Here is a 19,100-nt window from a genome sequence, read left to right on the forward strand (position 1 = left end):
AGACATTTCACTTAACATGAAAACACATTCATTTTAAATGCATACGATTAAGTGATGGGAGGGAGGGGAGACTGTCTTAAAAGGCCACACACTATGTTCCGCTCTAAATAGGCAACACTGTGATGATAATAGAAAAGACAGCCCAGACTGGGGCCGGTGGAGGAGGAAAGAAATTAAACAGGAGAAGCACAGAGATTTTTCAAATGGCAGCAACTATTCTGTTTAGCACTGTCCTTGTGGACATGGGGAACCACCCATTTGTCAAAGACCACTGCCATTCGCAGCACAAAGAGTGAACCTTCATGTACACAACTTTTTTTAAGGAGGTCAGGGCCCTCCTTAAAAATCCACAGCACCAGGCTACATCAATGGGGGGTGGGAGCCAACACAAAGAGCTCCCTGCAGCTCAACCTGGAATAAACTGAGTAAAAAATAAGTAAAGTAATATTGGATTGTATGTAACTCGAAGCATAAAACAAACTCCCATGGGTTTGTACTGATATAAATAAATGCCTAAGTATACAGCAGGGGAATAATAAACAAATCTGCGCATAAGAACTCCTCTGTACATACCCCACTCCGCACTTCCTCACAGTCTGCGGGTGGGGCTGGGAGCAACAGTGTAGTGCAGAAACTGGACAAATACTATTGCAGCCCAGGGGTCAACTTCACCTCAACAGTGACAAGTCCTGTTGATAGTGTGTACCTTTGACAGCATGTGACAAAATGACTCTTTAAAGCTCTGGTCTTTCTCCCCCAAATCCACAGTTCCTGTCAAATTGTGAGAATAACATCAGACAAATCCCAACTGGGTGCTGTCCTCCAAAACATCTGACCAACACACAAATATCCACTGCCAAGGGCATCGGAAATGAGAAACGTCTGAGAAACTGTCACAGCCAGGAAGAGATCTGGGGACTACCTGCAATGTGTTACCTGGGAGGGGTCCTGGAACACAGTGGGGAATTGCGGGGGAGGGGGGCAGGGAGGGAAGAAAATCTAAATAAAGTACAGACTGTAGTTAATCCACATTGGATTATTTTTATTCAGAAACAACCTCAAGTGAGGCCCATGAACTGAAAAATAAATAAATAGCTAAGCTCTATAAACTATACACAGAAGAATAATTTTTCAGTCTTCGGGTTATTCTTCTCTGTCACCAGCTTTAAGGAGCAACATGCCTTTGGGATTCACTAGCTGCTAAAATATTTCAAGAGGCTCTAACATAAGTAATGAAAGGTTTGTGTGAGTTTTCTCCTGGGTTCCCGGGTCAGGCGGTGCAGAGAGAAATGCATGCTGCCTGGAGAGAGAAGCAGGCTCCCTCTCTCTGCCAGGCAAGATCTCAAACGATCTTTGATATTCCATAAATTATTGGTTGGAAAATACAAAATTCCTTTCAAGTGCATGCCTTCCAAAGCCCGCAGCAGCATGGGGGAAGCATGGGTTTGAATGTATTTGTTTAGGATTTATGTGCATTTTTGAGATGGAGATGTATTTTATCTGAGGTGAGCGAGATTAATTAGCTCATTTTCTGGAGCTGCTGCTTCCTTCCCTGAAACATTCATTCAGACGGAGTTGCACAGACAAGAGAGAAATTTAACTGATAATCCGCAGCTGGAGCCCCTCTCTCTCTCATGTAAACACACAGAGGCACATATGGACATGTATACATGAGTGTGTGTGCATGCAAACATGCAGGCACATGCACATGGGGCACATGTATGCACTCTCACACGGGTGTATAAGTGTGCACGCCAGATCATCATACAGTTCACACATGCACCCGCACTCATGCCTGTGTGAGCCATGTGTGTTTCTAGTCATGTGCACGTGTGCGCGCATGTGTACATAGTTGCGTGCAAGGTTCCCATGCCATCACCCACATGTGTGCACACATATATGCTCATGTGCATACATGCATAAGTGCTCGTGCACACACATGCACCCACACACGCACAGACCTGCAGACACATGCATGCCCAGCGCACGCTCCCTCACCACACACCCACACCCCCTCTGCAGTTCCATCTCTCCTTGTTCGTATTTTAATTAAACACGTTTGCTTGTTTTGAAGCACCACGGATCTGGCAACAGAACTCTGTTATATGGTGTCCAGTAAAGCTTCAGTCACAAAACCAGCTGAGTGGCCCATGGGCGGCCAATCCCTGGAGAGAGTATAAATAGAAAGATGGTGTGCGTAGCCCACTTATTCATTATTAGACTGCATTGTGACTTGTCATGAACAAGAAAACTGTCAATTTAGGTCTGTTTCCGGCTCTCTGTTCCCTGCCATTGGTCAGTTTTTCTATCTTCACACAAATACCACACTGTTCTATTTATTAGAGCTTTGGGATAGTTCTTGGAACCTGCTAGCATTTTCCCTCAAGTATTGTTTTACTTAGGTGCTGACAGAAAAAGGAAGGAGGAAGAAAGAAAGGAAGGAAGGAAAGAGTAGGTAGTGAATTTTTTTGATAAATCAGATACTGATGATAGTTATTATTTTCTTTGCTATTGTAATGACAGATTTACTTTGCCCCCAAATAATAAATGTATCATAGATAAAAATGTATTTAAGGCTATGTTCACCTAATGTTAAAACAACCAGTCAACCCAGGAAAGTCTAACAACATAGTCCAAGATGAGGAAACACTTTTACTTGTTTTTCCCTTCTTAATTAGATATCTTTGCATCTGCTGGATAGCATCTCTACCATAAGCCCAGTTGCCCTGGCCATATAGCACAGCTGGTTAGAGCATCATCCTGATACACCAAGGTTGAAGGTTCAATCCCCAGTCAGGGCACATATAAGAAGCAACCAATGAGTGCATCAGTATGTGGAACAACAAATTAATTTCTCTCTCTTTCTCTCTCTCTCTGTCAAATCAATAAATAAAAAATTCTAAAAAGCATTTGAAAATAACAAATCAATATACACTGACACATTAGGTAGCAAAAAGTGCCTATGAACTTGAATTAGAGAGAATAATGAAGCTCATCGATAGCTTTGGACTATAAATAGGAATCTAGGTGACTTCTTCAACTCCACAAGCTCAAAGCGTAACCTGTATCAAAGTACGTCTCAAAACCATTTTATATGGTGCTTTTATTTTTTTAATCTTGAAGGTGTATAAAGTATTGTGATGTACAAAGTAAGAGAAAATTATCACAGCCTTGAATATAGGGCAGCAAATGAAGACATGCTGATGTGAAGGAAGGAAATACGTAAAGTAGAATGACATGCACTTATGTGAAATTGAATTGCCAAAACCTAAGTTTTTCTTGTTAAATATAAGTTCAATATAAAAAACCAGGTCAAAAGATCAGTAACTTTTCTAGTTGGCAATTCTCCATCTAAAAATGGGAACAATGGACCATTGACAATCTAGCCAACTCTCTCTTTCTGAGCTCAAATCATTTCCACTTGAAATGCTTTACTGTTCCAAGCCAAGGTGTTAGATTTAATGACCCACATAATTTCTCCTTTATAATTGCCTGGACCACCAAATCTCATTAAAAACACCAGTTACAGCCCTGGCCAGTTGGCTCAGTTGGTTAGAACATCATCCTGTGCACCAAAAAGAAGACTGCAGGTTTGATCCCTGGTCAGGGTACATACCTAGGTTGGAGGTTCGATCCCCACTCAGGACTTCTCCATGAGGCAACTAATTGATGTTTCTCTCTCTCTTGCTCCCTTCCTCTCTCTCCAAAATCAATGAATATGTCCTCAGGTGAGGATTAAAAAATATATATAACCACAATGAGATACCACTTCATAACCTTTATGATGCTATTATCAAAAACATAGAAAATAACAAGTGTTAGTGATGATGTGGACATATTGAGGTTTGAAAAATGGTGTGGTCACCATGAAGAACAATATGGCAACTCCTCAAAAATTAAACAGATAGAATTATCATATAATACAGCCATTCTACTTTGGGGTACACACCCAGAAGAAGGGGAAGCAGGGATTGAATCAGTTATTGCACCTTCACATTCACAGAAGCATAATTCACAACGGCCAAAAGGTAGAAAGAACCCGAGTCCAGGGATAGATTAATGGATAAGCCGAATGTGGTGTCTAAAGGCGCCGGAGTATTTTTTAAGATTTTATTTATTGGTAGAGAGAGGGGAAGGGAGGAAGAAAGAAAGGGAGAGAAACACCAACGTATGGTTGTTTCTCGAGCGACCCCTACGGGGATCCTGGCCTGCCACCCAGCTATGTGCCCTGGCCAGGAATCGAACCAGTGACCCTTTGGTTCAGGGGCCAGCACTCAATCCACTGAGCCACACCAGCCAGGGCCATACACTGTAGTATTGTTCTGCCTTAAAAAGGACGATAATTCTGACACATACTACAACGTGGATGAACTATTAGGACATCATGCTGTGTGAAATAAGGCAGACACGGAGAACAGTGCCTGTACGATTGCATTAACATTAGGCACCTTGAGAAGTGAAATCTATAGAGACAGAGAGCAGGATGGTGGTTGCCAGATGCACAGGATAGGGGAGAGAGGGGAGTTGTTATTTAATGGGGGCGGAGTTTCCATTTGAGAGGATGAACAGGTTTCTAAAGATGACGGCGGTGATGGTTGCACAACAATGTGAAGATACTTAATATACTTAACGCCACAAAACAGTGCACTTAAAAATGGCTAAGGCCCTGGCTGGCTGGCTCAGCTGGTTGGAACATCCTCCCGTGCACCAAAAGGTTGTAGGTTCTATCCCAGGTCAGGGTACACACTTGGGTTGTGGGTCTGATCCCTGGTAGGGGCACGGACGGGAAGCAACCAATGCATGTTTCTCTTTCTTTCTCTCTGTCTCTCTCTCTCAAATCAATGAGCATACCCTTGGGTAAGAATTAAAAATGTAAAAACTAACTTCACACTACCTTATGACTCAGTAATTTCACCCCGAGGAGAATCGAAGTCTACATTCCAAACCTGTCTGTGAATATCACAGCAACTACTCACATTACCACAACTGCCCCAAACAGCAAACAACCCCAACAACCATCAGAGGACGAGTCACCAAACGGAGGCGGTGCGCCCGTGTGGCACGTGGCACAGACTGCGGAACACACCCGAAAGGACCTGATGGATCGGTAGGCACCCTGGTGAGTGCAGAAAGCCAATCCCAAAAGGTCACACCTGTAGTATGATTCTGCAAACGTGACACTTTCGTAATGACGGAGGTTCATAATCCTGGAGGATTGGTGGTTGAGGGGTTCAAGAGGGAAGGAGAATGGGAGAGGGGGGTGTGAATGGGCGAGGACATGGCATGAACAAGCAGCAGGAGGGGCCCCAGTGGGCCTGGGTCACCAGTGCCATATCCTGGTGGTGACATGGTACCACAGGTTTTTCTAGAACTTACTATCGGAAGTATCTAAGTTAAGGATATGTGAGATCTATCTGTATCATTTCTTATGTGGTACTACAATTATCTTAAAGGAAGTTCAATTTAAACGTTGTAAGTGAAACCCAGAAAAATATCTAGAAAAGAATCAAGGTTAAGTTTACCCGTTTGGGAGATAGAAGAGACGCTCCTGAAGATTCCTAATTTTGACTCTGGAGCATCTGAAAGCCTTGCCAAACATAAATACAAAAATAAACTAAAAACACAGTCACAGCATATATATCCGAACTGATTCTTTTAAATGTAAAGGGAGTTCCCAAGACCAGGNTGTGAATGGGCGAGGACATGGCATGAACAAGCAGCAGGAGGGGCCCCAGTGGGCCTGGGTCACCAGTGCCATATCCTGGTGGTGATATGGTACCACAGGTCTTTCTAGAACTTACTATCGGAAGTATCTAAGTTAAGGATATGTGAGATCTATCTGTATCATTTCTTATGTGGCACTACAATTATCTTAAAGGAAGTTTAATTTAAACGTTGTAAGTGAAACCCAGAAAAATATCTAGAAAAGAATCAAGGTTAAGTTTACCCGTTTAGGAGATAGAAGAGACGCTCCTGAAGATTCCTAATTTTGACTCTGGAGCATCTGAAAGCCTTGCCAAACATAAATACAAAAATAAACTAAAAACACAGTCACAGCATATATATCCGAACTGATTCTTTTAAATGTAAAGAGAGTTCCCAAGACCAGGAAAAGTTCACATCCCTCAATAGAATGACATAGGCAAAGGATATGAATAGCAAGTGTAAGAAATAAGAAATGCAAATCTCCAGCACTTAGAGAAGAGAGTTTAATCTCAGTGGCATTAGCTGAGCAAAATGCGAGGCTATTGTTAGCCTCCCAGAGGGAGCGGGGTGGGGACAGTGTCAGCAGTAGATGTCCTTGAGGTTCAGAGACGCGAGGGCACAGCACGTCTGGATGCTCCACCCATATCAAGGTTTTGGGTGGTTTTTTTTTAAGATGCTATTTATTTATTTTTAGAGAGAAAGGAAAGGAGGGAGAGAAACATCAATGCGTGGTTACCTCTTGCGCGCCCCCTACTGGAGACCAGTCCTGCAACCCAGACATGTGCCCAGACTGGGAATCAAACCAGCGACCCTTTAGTTTACAGGCCAGCACTCAATCCACCAAGCCACACCAGCCAGAGTTGTATCAGGGTTCTTATAACATCGTTCCCACGACCAGGAATTCTACGTCAGGAAATGGACCTTCAGTTGTCAAGTGAAACAACCACTTGGCAGGTACACGACTGTCTAACCACTTCTCTGTATATCTGAAACTAATACATAATAATACTGAATATCAATTGTAACTGAAAAACTAAAAGAATTTTTAAAAGAGTGCAAAAAGCTTTATCTGTACAGATATTCAACACAACATTGGTTATGATAACAATGAATATGAAGCAATGTAAATAAATGCTCAACAAAGCTAAAGTAGCAATATTTCCACATGTCAGGATTATAAATGTATTCTATTTTGGAGGGATAATTAGTGGACTAGTAAAATACTCACAAATATTAGGAAAAATAAAAGGCAGGCTACAGAGTGCTTACAATTTTTGGTTAACAGCCCTGACTGGTATGGATCAGTGGGTTGGGCATCGTCCTGCAAACCTAGGGGTCGCGGGTTCTATGTGCCTGGGTTACTGGGTCAGCCCCCAGTTGGGGTGGGTACAAGAGGCAACTAAACAATGTTTCTCTCTAACATCAATATCTCTCTCCCTCTCTTCCTCCCTCCCTTCCCTTCTCTCTAAAAATAAACAAATAAAGTCTTTTTAAAAATTCTGTTAACAAATATATTTGTATCATATGATAGGGAGGGAAATATAAGAAAACAGATCACATTGTGGTCAGTGGTCATTTCTGGGGAGAAAAGTTATGAGTCTCCTTTATACTTTATCTTTTACATATCTTCCTTTGCATACCCATTTATATAGTCAGAAAAGAATAGTCATTTTTCAAAAGAAAATAGGAAGTCAATATTTTGCACTGCGTATCATGGGAAGCCACCTTCTACAGGAAGAAATTTTTAAAGGCGGTAAAAGTCACTTTAGTCCATTACCATTGCTAAGTAAGAACCTTGTACAATAAGGGCCCCAGGACAACTCGATGGCCATTCGATGGGACAACTGCTCTGATGCCTGAGCGGCAGGGACCTGACGAGAAGAATGGCCATGGCTTGAAGCAGAAATGGAGCCAGGCTGAAATGAAACATGGACCTTCACCATGAACTATGGAGACACTTTCTCTCCGTTTAAAGAGAGAGATGTGATTCACCCAGCTGGCGTGCCTCAGTGGGTTGGGCATTGTCCCACAAAGCAGAGGGTCACTGGTTCGATTCCCGGTCAGGGCACAGGCCTGGGTTGTGGGCCAGGCCCCCAGGTGGGGGCATGTGTGAGACAACCCATCAATCTTCCTCTCTCTCCCTCCCCTCCTCTCTCTAAAAATAAATAAAATCTTAAAACAAAAAGCACTATGTGATTCGTTAGGCCTGGTGAGGAGCTGTTGAAGGAGCCCCCAGGTAGTCCAGTCCCAAGCTTTCTGAGGCCACCATGTCACTGAGAGCCGCCCCACCTCTGACACCATCTCTGGTCACACTGCCTCACAGGTAGCACAGAAACGCAAGTCTGCCAGAGAAGTTCACAGCGCATGCGCACCACCCACTGGGCTCGTGTCCATAGTGCAAGTGCACCATTCACTGGCCTTGCACCCTGCACCTGGAGCATATCCCCCATGGCAGGGGGACACTGGCCTTTCCCCCCAAGCAGATGTCCTGGCACTTACTCCCAGAGACCAGCCACTGCTGCTCAATGGCCACGAGGGTCTCATGCCTGGAGTCCAGTCCATGGCTGGCAGCAGTTGGGGGTGGGGAGCCACTGTGTTGTAGATGACACCAGGGTCACTGGGGTGACAGCCCCCTACTGTGCAGAAAGTTGGCCCCTGGACAGCGGGGAAGTCTGGAATTACTGGGGTAAAGGCTGCCTCTGCAGGTCTCTGAACCCCCCCTTCTTGGAGATGCCCTGGGCCTGGACCCTCCCTGAGTCTGGGGCAGAGACAAGGTGATGGCAGGGTTTGGGCCAACCTGGTGCCGCGACATTCACTGCAGGAAGGCTGTGCTCAGCCTTACGTGACAGCATCGTTGCTTTTACACTCAGCAGAGGCCCAGAGTGTAAACGGGAAGTTGGTTGAGTGTTAAGTTCTGGACCCTGTCCCTTAACATCAAGCAGACAGTGATCCCCAAGTCCCACTGAGAGAGGCACAGTCATTGTCCCCACACCCAAGTCTCCTGGGAGTGTCATTCAAACCAACATCCTGGCAAAACTACCTCTCCTTGCTCAGGATCAGGCACAGTAAGTCTGCAGGAGGCAGGGATGGAGGCCAGTCCTCACCGGGCATGGCAGCCAGGGTTCTGTCCCCAAACCCGGGTCCAGCATGCAGAGCCCTGCAGAGCCCTCCACGGGCTGCAGGTTGTTCCCCTCCGCCAGCGCTGGCATCACAGATCTTTAGTGGACCCCCGTCCTTGCAAGCCCCCACCCGGAGCCACAGCTCTGAGCTGTCCTCCTGACAGGTGCCCAGGCAGATCCTGGGCCCTTTCCAGTGGGGGCCTTTGCGCTGGACAGTCCAGAATTGGTGTGTCAGACTCTCATGAGGCACTCTTGTCAAGAACAATCAAGGCATAAGTCGTCACTGGAATTTTCGAGAAAACAGCCATCTGAAATGACCTGGCACTCCCGGCGCTTTGGACTCCCCCTGAGTTCATCAGAATGCCTGAGTCAGCCTCTGCGTTGGGAAGCGAATCCCAGCCATACATTTTTTATGTGTTTTTCTCTGAGCTAACCTCAGCTACGCCAAAGACTCTGTAATCGCTGCAAACATGCCTATCCTAGTACTTACGAGATGCAATGCTCTTTTTTCTTTTAATTTAGTAAGCTTAGAGACTTTTAAAATAGAAACATAAATTTAAAATAAGGTTTGAGCATGGCCTGTGGCTCAGTGGGTTGGAGAGTCACCCCGTAAACCAAAAGACTGTAGGTTCAGTCCATGGTCAGGGCACATGCCTGCTTTGCGGGTTCAGTCCCTGGTTGGGGCACGTACAAGAGGCAACCGATAGGTGTTTATCACATCAATGCTTCTCTCTCAGCGCCCCCTTCTCTCACTCTAAAATCAATATGTATATCCTCAGGTGAGAACAAAAAGGCTTGAGAATACCTGAAAAACTCCATGAAAGAGAAGCCGTAGCCATGCTGCTCCGCGATTCCTGCGCAAACAACGTTGGCCGACGCCCCCATCAGAGTCCCATTACCTGCAACCGAAATTTAAAAGTAAAGTCAGCCCTGGCTGGAGTGGCTCAGTGGATTGAGTGCCAGCCTGTGAACCAAAGGGTCACCGGTTCAATTCCCAGTCAAGGCACATGCCCGAGTTGTGGCCCAGGTCCCCAGTAGGGGGCGTGTGAAAGCAACCACACACTGACATTTTTTTCCCTCTTTCTCCCTCCCTTCCCCTCTTTCAAAAAAATAAAATCTTTAAGAAAATTAAAAATAAAATAAAATCAAGCCCTGGCTTATCGTGGTACGAAGCTTCTGTCCCCTTTTGTTCTCGAATATTCAGACCACCGCATAGGCTTTTGACTATTTCACAGTCATGATCTAAGTGATTCTTTTGCAAATGTCTGGAAAACAACCCACCAGTGACCCCCCAAATCTGTTCACTGCTTATAAACACCACTGTTCATTTATGCACAGGACTATGGCTATTGTAGGGGATGGAAAAGATCGTAGGAGAATGAGTGAGTGGCAGTGGGGTGTGGTGACCATGACCTTCTACAGGAAAATGGAGTAGAGACGTATATAATGTGAACAGGAGGGGACGTGTGTTGGGAGCCAGGGACGGGGTCTCAGCTGAGCAGCACGTGCCTCCGACCCCACGGCAGGAACCCCTCTCTGTGGATGGAGGGTGGGGGCCGGCAGCTGGGTGAACCACGTGACCCCCAGGTGGGCCTGTTTCAACAGCACATGTGATCTTCAGTGCGAGACACATGTACACGCACAGGCGCATGCATGGTGCGGGGGTGGGGGAGCCAGGGGGTCCGAGGCCAGCCCCAGTCACAGCGGTGGGAGTAGGGAAGGGTGGGTTTCCTTGGTGAAGGTCAGCAGCATCTTCTATCGCAAAGTCCCAGAGGCCAGGGTCTGGGGATGGACCGGCCACCCAGACTTGGCCAGCTTACACAGCTCTGAGGTGTGTGCGTGACCACCGAGTGTGTGAGCACGAGTGACCGTGAGACGCACATCTGCAGCTGCGCGCAGCGCAGAGGGAGAGGCCCAGCAGAGACTGGACGTCAGTAACACACAGCAGGTGGGGAGGGCCCTGGACAGGGTCACGGCCGCACCCTCAGTCTCAGAGTGGGAACGGTGTGTGGAATCTGCAACCTCAGAGTAGTGCTTGTTGGGCTTGTCCACGGCGGGGATGCCATGGAAGAAGCCAGGAGCTGGGCAGGGCTGCAAGGACAGGACACTGGGGACCTCCTCACTCGCAGCATCCCCAGGCACCTAGGGCTCATCCTGGGATGGGGGAGCACCCTGCATTACCTGGGTTACCTGCGTGGGCCCAACTGAATCACATGTTTAGAAGCAGAGAACTTTCTCCACCTAGAAGCCCAAGAGAACCTCAGAGGGAGGGGACAGACACCGGGGTGGGGTGGGGTGGGGCAGGAGGCATCCCAGGGAATGCGAGGGATCCAGGGAAGGGTCAGTCGAAGGGAGTCCTGAGCAGGTGGCGATGCACGGTGTTTGTGGCCGCAGTGGCCCCAAGCAGCCTCCCCCAGTGCTGTCACACAATGTGCCCCGCTGTCACCCCAACCTGGGCACTGAGATCTCACTCTCTTGCCTGTCCATCCTGCTGGGCATTGTCACCCCATCCAACAAGAACCTTGGGGACAGAGGGCTAGCAGGAGGCCCAGCCCTCCTGTCACACATGGTTTCACAGCCACATCTAAGGCAGGACACAGCGGGGGAACAGCTACATCAGGAGGCTCCCGAGCGGGTTTCTCGGGTCATCAGTCATCGAGACAAGCCAGCAGAGGAGCCCCCCCACACACCTGGAACAGAGCGTGTCCGCCAGTGCAGAGGGAAGAACAGAGGCTCCAGATTCAGGAGACAGGAAGCAAAGTCTCCAACCTGCTGAGCCATGAGCAAATCGCTGACCGCTTCCATTACACTAAGATGTTCTTTCTTTTAAACCCTCACCTGAGGATATGTTTGCTCATTTGAGAGAAAGAAACATCAACTGGTTGCCACCCGTGCACGCCCCTGACTGAAAAAATCGAACTCACAACGGAACAACACTCCAACCACCCGAGCCACCTGCCGGGGCGAGAGGTGTTTGGTTACAAGGAGAAGATGCAGAATGAGACAATGTCGGCGGCAGCAGGGCGGGTTCCTCTCCTGTGATAGGCGGGCAGTGCTGTTGGCTGCAGCCTGGGGGTGTCACCCAGAACTGCTGTCTCCACTGCGCGCTCTACCCCTCAACGACACTCAGTGTCAGAACTGGCTCCAGGCATCTGGGCACCAGGTGACTGTGACCCATTTGGGGAGACAGCAGCCGGCCCCTCCCATCCTGGGCCCTGTCCCCAGGAGACACCCACCGACTCTCCCTCTGAATGGCTGTGACCTGCCCTCCCCCATGTCTGTCCCTGCAAGTGGTAGGTGTCCATCTGCCTGTCCCTGTGCCACCGTCAGCAAGGAGATGTTGGCCGCATCTGTGTGATGTGAGAGCACTCACCACCCTCCATGCTGGGCACACAAAAGACAAACAACATGAGAGTCCATTCAGAATGTCCACGGTGATATCAGCGGTTTAATAAGATGTTAACAGGCTTTAAAGGCATCTTATGAATTAAAGATGCATGGGTTTGCTCTGGCCAGTGTGGCTCAGCTGGTTGGAGCACTGTTCTGTAACCAAAAGCTTACAGGTTCGATCCCCAGTCCAGGCGCATAGAGGAAGCAACCAACTGATGTTTCTGTCTCTTACTTCCTCTCTCTCTAAAACCAAAAGGAAAATGTCTTTGGGTAAAGATTAAAAAAAAAGATGCATCATGTCATCGATGGGCTCCATGCGGTGGGGACAGAGCAATCCTAGGTGGCAGCACTCTGGCTAAAGCCACCTTTCCACCTGCCGTCAACACAAAGCACATGGGGCGGGGGTGCACGTGGTGGCTGCTGCCAGCCGGACATGCCCGGTGCCCTTCATGGAGAGGTGACATGTGTGCGCGTCTACAGGCATGACCAATCACCCCTCCAGACTGCACCCCGCCTTCTGCTCGGTGATCTGCAGAGAATCCCCAATGGAACNCAGGCATCTGGGCACCAGGTGACTGTGACCCATTTGGGGAGACAGCAGCCGGCCCCTCCCATCCTGGGCCCTGTCCCCAGGAGACACCCACCGACTCTCCCTCTGAATGGCTGTGACCTGCCCTCCCCCATGTCTGTCCCTGCAAGTGGTAGGTGTCCATCTGCCTGTCCCTGTGCCACCGTCAGCAAGGAGATGTTGGCCGCATCTGTGTGATGTGAGAGCACTCACCACCCTCCATGCTGGGCACACAAAAGACAAACAACATGAGAGTCCATTCAGAATGTCCACGGTGATATCAGCGGTTTAATAAGATGTTAACAGGCTTTAAAGGCATCTTATGAATTAAAGATGCATGGGTTTGCTCTGGCCAGTGTGGCTCAGCTGGTTGGAGCATTGTCCTGTAACCAAAAGCTTACAGGTTCGATCCCCAGTCCAGGCGCATAGAGGAAGCAACCAACTGATGTTTCTGTCTCTTACTTCCCCTCTCTCTAAAACCAAAAGGAAAATGTCTTTGGGTAAAGATTAAAAAAAAAGATGCATCATGTCATCGATGGGCTCCATGTGGCGGGGACAGAGCAATCCTAGGTGGCAGCACTCTGGCTAAAGCCACCTTTCCACCTGCCGTCAACAGAAAGCACATGGGGCGGGGGTGCACGTGGTGGCTGCTGCCAGCCGGACATGCCCGGTGCCCTTCATGGAGAGGTGACATGTGTGCGCGTCTACAGGCATGACCAATCATCCTTCCAGACTGCACCCCGCCTTCTGCTCGGTGATCTGCAGAGAATCCCCAATGGAACGCCATGCTTGTACACCAGTGAAGGTTTTCCACTGGCCAGAAAACACAAAATTAATTCTCCATGCTGGCGTTCCCCTTGGCACGACGGAGGGCCACCTGTCACACAAGCTGTGAACGTTCATGCAGCCAGGCGCCGGCCTGCGCTCTCCAGGTAACTAGCCAGGACACCACGCCCACCAGGCCTCCAGCGGTCTTGATTTTTACTGGTTCTCTGTGTCTTGCCAGTAGATATTTAAATTCGTTTTGGCTTGTTTTTAGCCAATTCATACATGGATATGGCAAGAAATAAAATGCAAGCGCTCGACAGTCGAGGACACCGACAACCACAATAGGTCCTGTGAGTCACCAAGGTTTCGGGGTTGGACGTAGGCTCACCCGCTGGGGAAAGCAGTCAGCGGCAGGCGCAATGTTCCAATGACCCCGGGCCCTGCCAACGCCACACCTGAGAGGCCAAGACGGGCGCCAGGGCCAACGTCCAATCACGTCTCCTTTCTCACGTTCCATCACCTGCTTGAGGTCCCATCACATTTTAATTTCCTTCCCGGTTGGACTATGACATGTTTGTAGCCTGTTTTGCTAAACCTCAGACTTCTAATTCACCCGTTTTCCAAATAGAGAGCTCAGGAGAACAGAAGCTGGTCTGGGCCACTGGAGTACGGCTCCCAGGTCCAGGTTTACTGGATCTGAGACAAGTTTCTGAGGCTCCTTCGAGTCTCAAAAGCCCACAAGACCCCAGGAGACGCATAGCCACCCATTCACTGCTTCTGCTCTGGGTAACTGGCTTCTATTATTTCTTTGATGAATTCCCCCCTTGCACTTCATTCAGTCCCGTCTGAGATTTCTCTAGTAGCTGAATATTGGGTTTCTCATATTGGACTTTTGCACATACTATTTTTCCCCTGAATTTTCTTCTTTGACTCTGGCCTCTGGACTTGAAGATGCTTCCTTGACTCTCTTTTCCAGTACACCTGCCTACCTGCAGGCACTGACCTAGTTTGGTAATTATGAGTGTACTCGGCGGGAACGAGTCTCCCCCTGGCTTTTCCGTTTTTATTACTTTAATTAACGCATCATTTTGAGGTGACTGGCATTCACACGCAGTTGTAGGAATAATATGAACAGAACCTGGGTACCATTTACCCAGCATCCCTCGGTGCTGGTATAGTGCAGCATCCCAGTCAGGACGCTGACCTGGAGGCAGACGAGATGCACTGCAGTCCCCTCCCCCACATCCTTCCACCCCCACCGCACACTGACCCCTGGTAATTTCTAACCTTCCTATCACTTTGTCACTTCAAGAATATTATATAAATGGAGTTATTCACTGTGTGACCTTTGGGTTTGCCTTTATTCACCTCACATAATCCTCTGGAGATCCAACAAGCCGGCCGCGTGGATCAGCAGTTCATTGGCTTTGACTGCTGAGCAGCACTGCCTGGTACAAACGTCCCATGGTCTGTTTCAACACCCACAGTCAGGGGACATCAGGTTTGTTTCTAATTTTTGGCTACTATAAATAAAGCTTCTAGAAACATCGTGTACAGGTTTTGGGGTAAATGGAAGTTCTCTTTTCTTGAGAGCAAATTCCAAGGAGCGTAACCTTAGTTTTTAAGACAGTTCTAAACTGGCTTCCAGCGTGATGCCAACTACAACCCCAACAACGACATCTTGGTGACCCAGTCTCTCCACATCATCACCAGCATTTGGCGATGTCACTATTTTTTTCATTTTAATTCTTTAATTTTAAATTTGAACCATTGTTATAGGTGTGTGATGACATCGTACTGTGGCTTTAATGTGCAATGCCCGGATGGCTAAGAATGTTGAACATCTCATTTACTTACTTGCCATTTACGTACCCACCTATCCATAAAACTTTAGAATACTCATGTACAAAAGACTTGATGTACTCATATGTACAAAAGACTTGCTGAGGTTTTGGTAGGGCTTGCATTAAACCTAAATATTAATTTGGGAACAACCGATATTTTTTCTATAGTAAGTCTTTCAATCTATGAACATGGTATGTCTCACCATTTACTTGGGGTCTTCATTGATTTCTTTTATCAGCATTTTGTAATTCCAGCTTCGGTTTTTAATTTGTGGAGAAATCATAAATAGTATTGTACATTTCATTGTAGCATCTGTGTGTTCATCACTAAAATTGACTGTTGTGTATTTATCTTGTAACCATAACCTTGCTGGACTCATATATCAGTTATATGATTTCTTATTCTTTTGTTTTATTTCTATAATAGATTGCTTGGAATCTATAGAAACAATCATGTCCTCTGCAGTAGAAACAGTTTTATTTCCTCCTTTCCAGTCTGTATGCCTTTTATTTCCTTTTCTTGCCTTATTGCACTGGCCAGATCTTCCAGCACTATGTTGAACGAGAGAGGTGAAAGCAGACATCCTTGCCTTGTTTCTGATCATAGGGGGCAAACATTCAGTCCTTCAATCAGTAAGTATGATACTCACTACAGGTTTTTCTGCAGAGGCTCTTTATTAATGTAATGGTGTCCTGGACATTTTTTGTAAAGAACTGTACAGACCAATGATAATACTTACACACACACACTGAAAAGGGCACCGCGCCCTCTGTGCGAGGTTCTCTGTTCAGAACGTGGACCCAGTCTAATCTGTGGCTAAGCTAGACCTGGCTCCACTGCATCTCGAGTTCAGTGCAATTTGTCTCTAGCTGCAGATGTTTTGAGAATGGGATCAGGAGTTCCTCCAAATCAGACACAACAACAAAGGGGCATGCTGGGGTTTCCGGGCTGTATAGCCAAGCCCTGCGTATTCTGAACCAGAAGAGCCTCTTGTTCTGACAGCCTACTGATGGCTGAAGATTCTCTGTGTGGGCGGGGCTTTCTGCCCTTTAAAGGGTGCTCTCTGCCCCACCCCCACTGCAGTGCAGTCTGCGAAAATCCAGCCCAGGCTCTTCCTTCCTGGCTTCTGCAGCATCCTGAGCTTCGCTGCACACTCAGCAAAGGCACTGAGAGGCTGCATCCCTCTGTCCCACCTCACCTCACTGTCCCACCTCTGTCCCACCTCGCTGGACAGCGCCGATGTTCTCCGCTCCCCACACAGGAGCTTGCCACTTTCTGCACTTCTCGTCACATGGGTCTCTATGCGTCTTCACAATTCTGATGGTGTTTTTTTAAGATTTTATTTATTTATCTTTAGAGGGGAAGGGAAGGAGAGAGGGAGAGAAATATCAATGTATGGTTGCCTCTCATGTGTTCCCTGCTGGGAACTGGCCTGCAACCCAGGCATGTGCCCTGACTGGGAATTGAACTGTGATCCTCTGGTTCGCAGGCCAGCGCTCAATCCACTGAGCTACACCAGCCAGGGCTGATGGTTTTTTAAACTATGATTTTTGTAGCTCCTGTTGCCTATTTTGTTTGTTCTCTGTGATGTTGAGAACAACAGACTCTTGAAACCTTATCCTTCCCAACTGGAGTACGAAGCCCCTTGCAGCAAATGTGACCAGTGAGAGACAGGAGACAGCAGGGAATGAATGGAGGACAGATCATTCCCTGTCCTCCGTCTGCTTCAAGACATGGCGCTTCTACAGAACCCACGGAGAGAGGCCCCGCCTGATGAACCTGGCATCATGTACAGTCACGCCTCGTTGCTCGTCAGCTTCGGAACTCGTCAAACCCCGTACTCATCACATTTGGACAAGAAAAAAATGTTTCAGCTCCTGGTGCATTTGCTAGAACTTGTACGAGTCACAGCGCCGCCCCGAAAGAGAAGACGCTTCATCACTCATGGCTTGCTTGGTGCTTGTCGGCGCGGGCACTCCTCACAGGCTCCGGGATGAATGAACGACGAGGTACTGCAGTGTTTGTTTTCTCTCCTCCTCCATCTCACCTCAGAGGGAGTTTCCGCCCTCTGTCTCTGGGTCCCACCATCCCATCTCCCAAAAAAAGCGTCTGCAGGCAAACTTGACTCCACCTCTTCTGTCTAGGAAACCCAGGGAGGCAATGTTGTCTTAAGACTCATTTGTTCTTAGCTCTTAGCAACCAAAAGGTATCGGATCCAAACAAGGAAAGATTTTTGTTTGTTGTTGCAAACTCTCTAGTGTCTCACATGTAATTTACACAGCAAGTGACACTTCTCCAACCAACTGAAAAGTTTCATTTAAAACAGTCATCAAAATGTCAAACCCTGGGGGAAGAAGGAGTTATGGTGCAATGAGGAGAGTTGCAGCTGGGGATGATGGGAAGTTCTGGAGATGGATGGTGGCAATGGTTGCACAACAGTGTGAATGCACTTATGGCCAGTGAACTGTACACTTGAAACTGGTTAAAACCACCTGGCCAGGTGGCTCAGTTGGTTGGAGCCTCATCTCATACACCAAAAGCTTGCAGGTTCAATTCCCAGTCAGGGCACATGCCTAGGTTGCTAGTTCCTTCCCAGCTGGCAAGCGTATGGGAGGCAACCAATCAATGTTTCCTTCACGTTGATGTTTTTCTCGCTCTCTCTCCCCCTTCCTCTCTCTAAAGTCAATAATAATAATAATAACAATAATAATAGCCTCAAGTGAAGATTAAGAAAATCAGTTAAAACCATTAACTCTATGCTATGTATATTTTTCCAAAATTTTTTTAAGTATCAAACTCAGAGTCAGTGAGAGAGGCCCCTCGACAGAAGAAGTGCAGAGTTAACACCCAGCAAGGCTGGGCATCCGCTGGACCAGGAACAGGCACCATTCAACAACCCGTAGGGTTAAAATATCCCAAGTCTTGCCCTGGCTGGTGTGGCTCAGTGGATTAAGCACCTGCCTGTGAACCAAAGGGTCCCCGGTTCGATTCCCAGTCAGGGCACATGCCTGGGTTGGGGGCCCAGGTCCCCAGTAGGGGGCGCACATGAAACAACCACACATGGATGCTTCTCCCCTTGTCTTTCTCCCTCCTTTCCCTTCTGTGTAAAACTAAAATAAATTAAATCTTTAAAAAAAATAAAATGTCCCAAGTCTTGACATCTTCACTGTTGGTCACAGCTATGTCCCCACTTCTGAGAGGGGCTGGGTGAAGGAGTGTTCAGTTATATTTTAGGTTATTGGCCACATAAATGGTCCCTGTTGGCATCTCTCCTTGGTCACCCCTCCATGTTCACTCTACAAGGTCAGGGAAATCAGGACCTGCCTGGGGGGCTCCTCACCCTTCAAGACCCAGCAGCCCCCGCCCCTCACTGGGGCGTGGTCAGACTCCTCCCCCAGCTCCACCTGGTTCCCCTGGGCACCCTGTATGGCCATGAAAATAACCCTTTATTGCCATCTTACCTTCGGTGACTGTTCCCACTCATGAGCCCAATGTCAAGTCACAGTGGAGGCTCTGTGAGGCTGAAGGAACAAAATCCCATGCAGGGAACACATTTCCACGTGCCCCTGCATCCCTTTCCTCCTGGGGACGATAAATGTGGCTTTGAGCACACCCACTGCCTTCCCTGGGCTGGTTCTTAGGGGGGGCAGGTCTGGCCCCTCACAAGCATGTCGCTGCCTCCAGAAACCATAGCAACTTCCCTG

At 47.8% G+C, this 19,100-nt stretch overlaps 1 protein-coding gene across 1 annotated transcript in view; it reads right to left on the reverse strand.

The window, feature by feature from the left end:
• OCA2 (OCA2 melanosomal transmembrane protein) overlaps positions 1–19,100 on the reverse strand; it is a 158,036-nt gene that overhangs the window by 31,433 nt on the left and 107,503 nt on the right. Inside the window, exon 23 of the mRNA XM_037053812.1 lies at positions 9,631–9,724. Within this exon, the coding sequence (XP_036909707.1) occupies positions 9,631–9,724 (94 nt within the window). The remainder of the gene's footprint in view (positions 1–9,630; positions 9,725–19,100) is intronic.

Source organism: Sturnira hondurensis, unplaced genomic scaffold (assembly GCF_014824575.4).
Source record: "Sturnira hondurensis isolate 20B ecotype Veracruz unplaced genomic scaffold, ASM1482457v3 Scaffold0007865, whole genome shotgun sequence".
In the NCBI taxonomy this organism is placed as follows: domain Eukaryota; kingdom Metazoa; phylum Chordata; class Mammalia; order Chiroptera; family Phyllostomidae; genus Sturnira; species Sturnira hondurensis.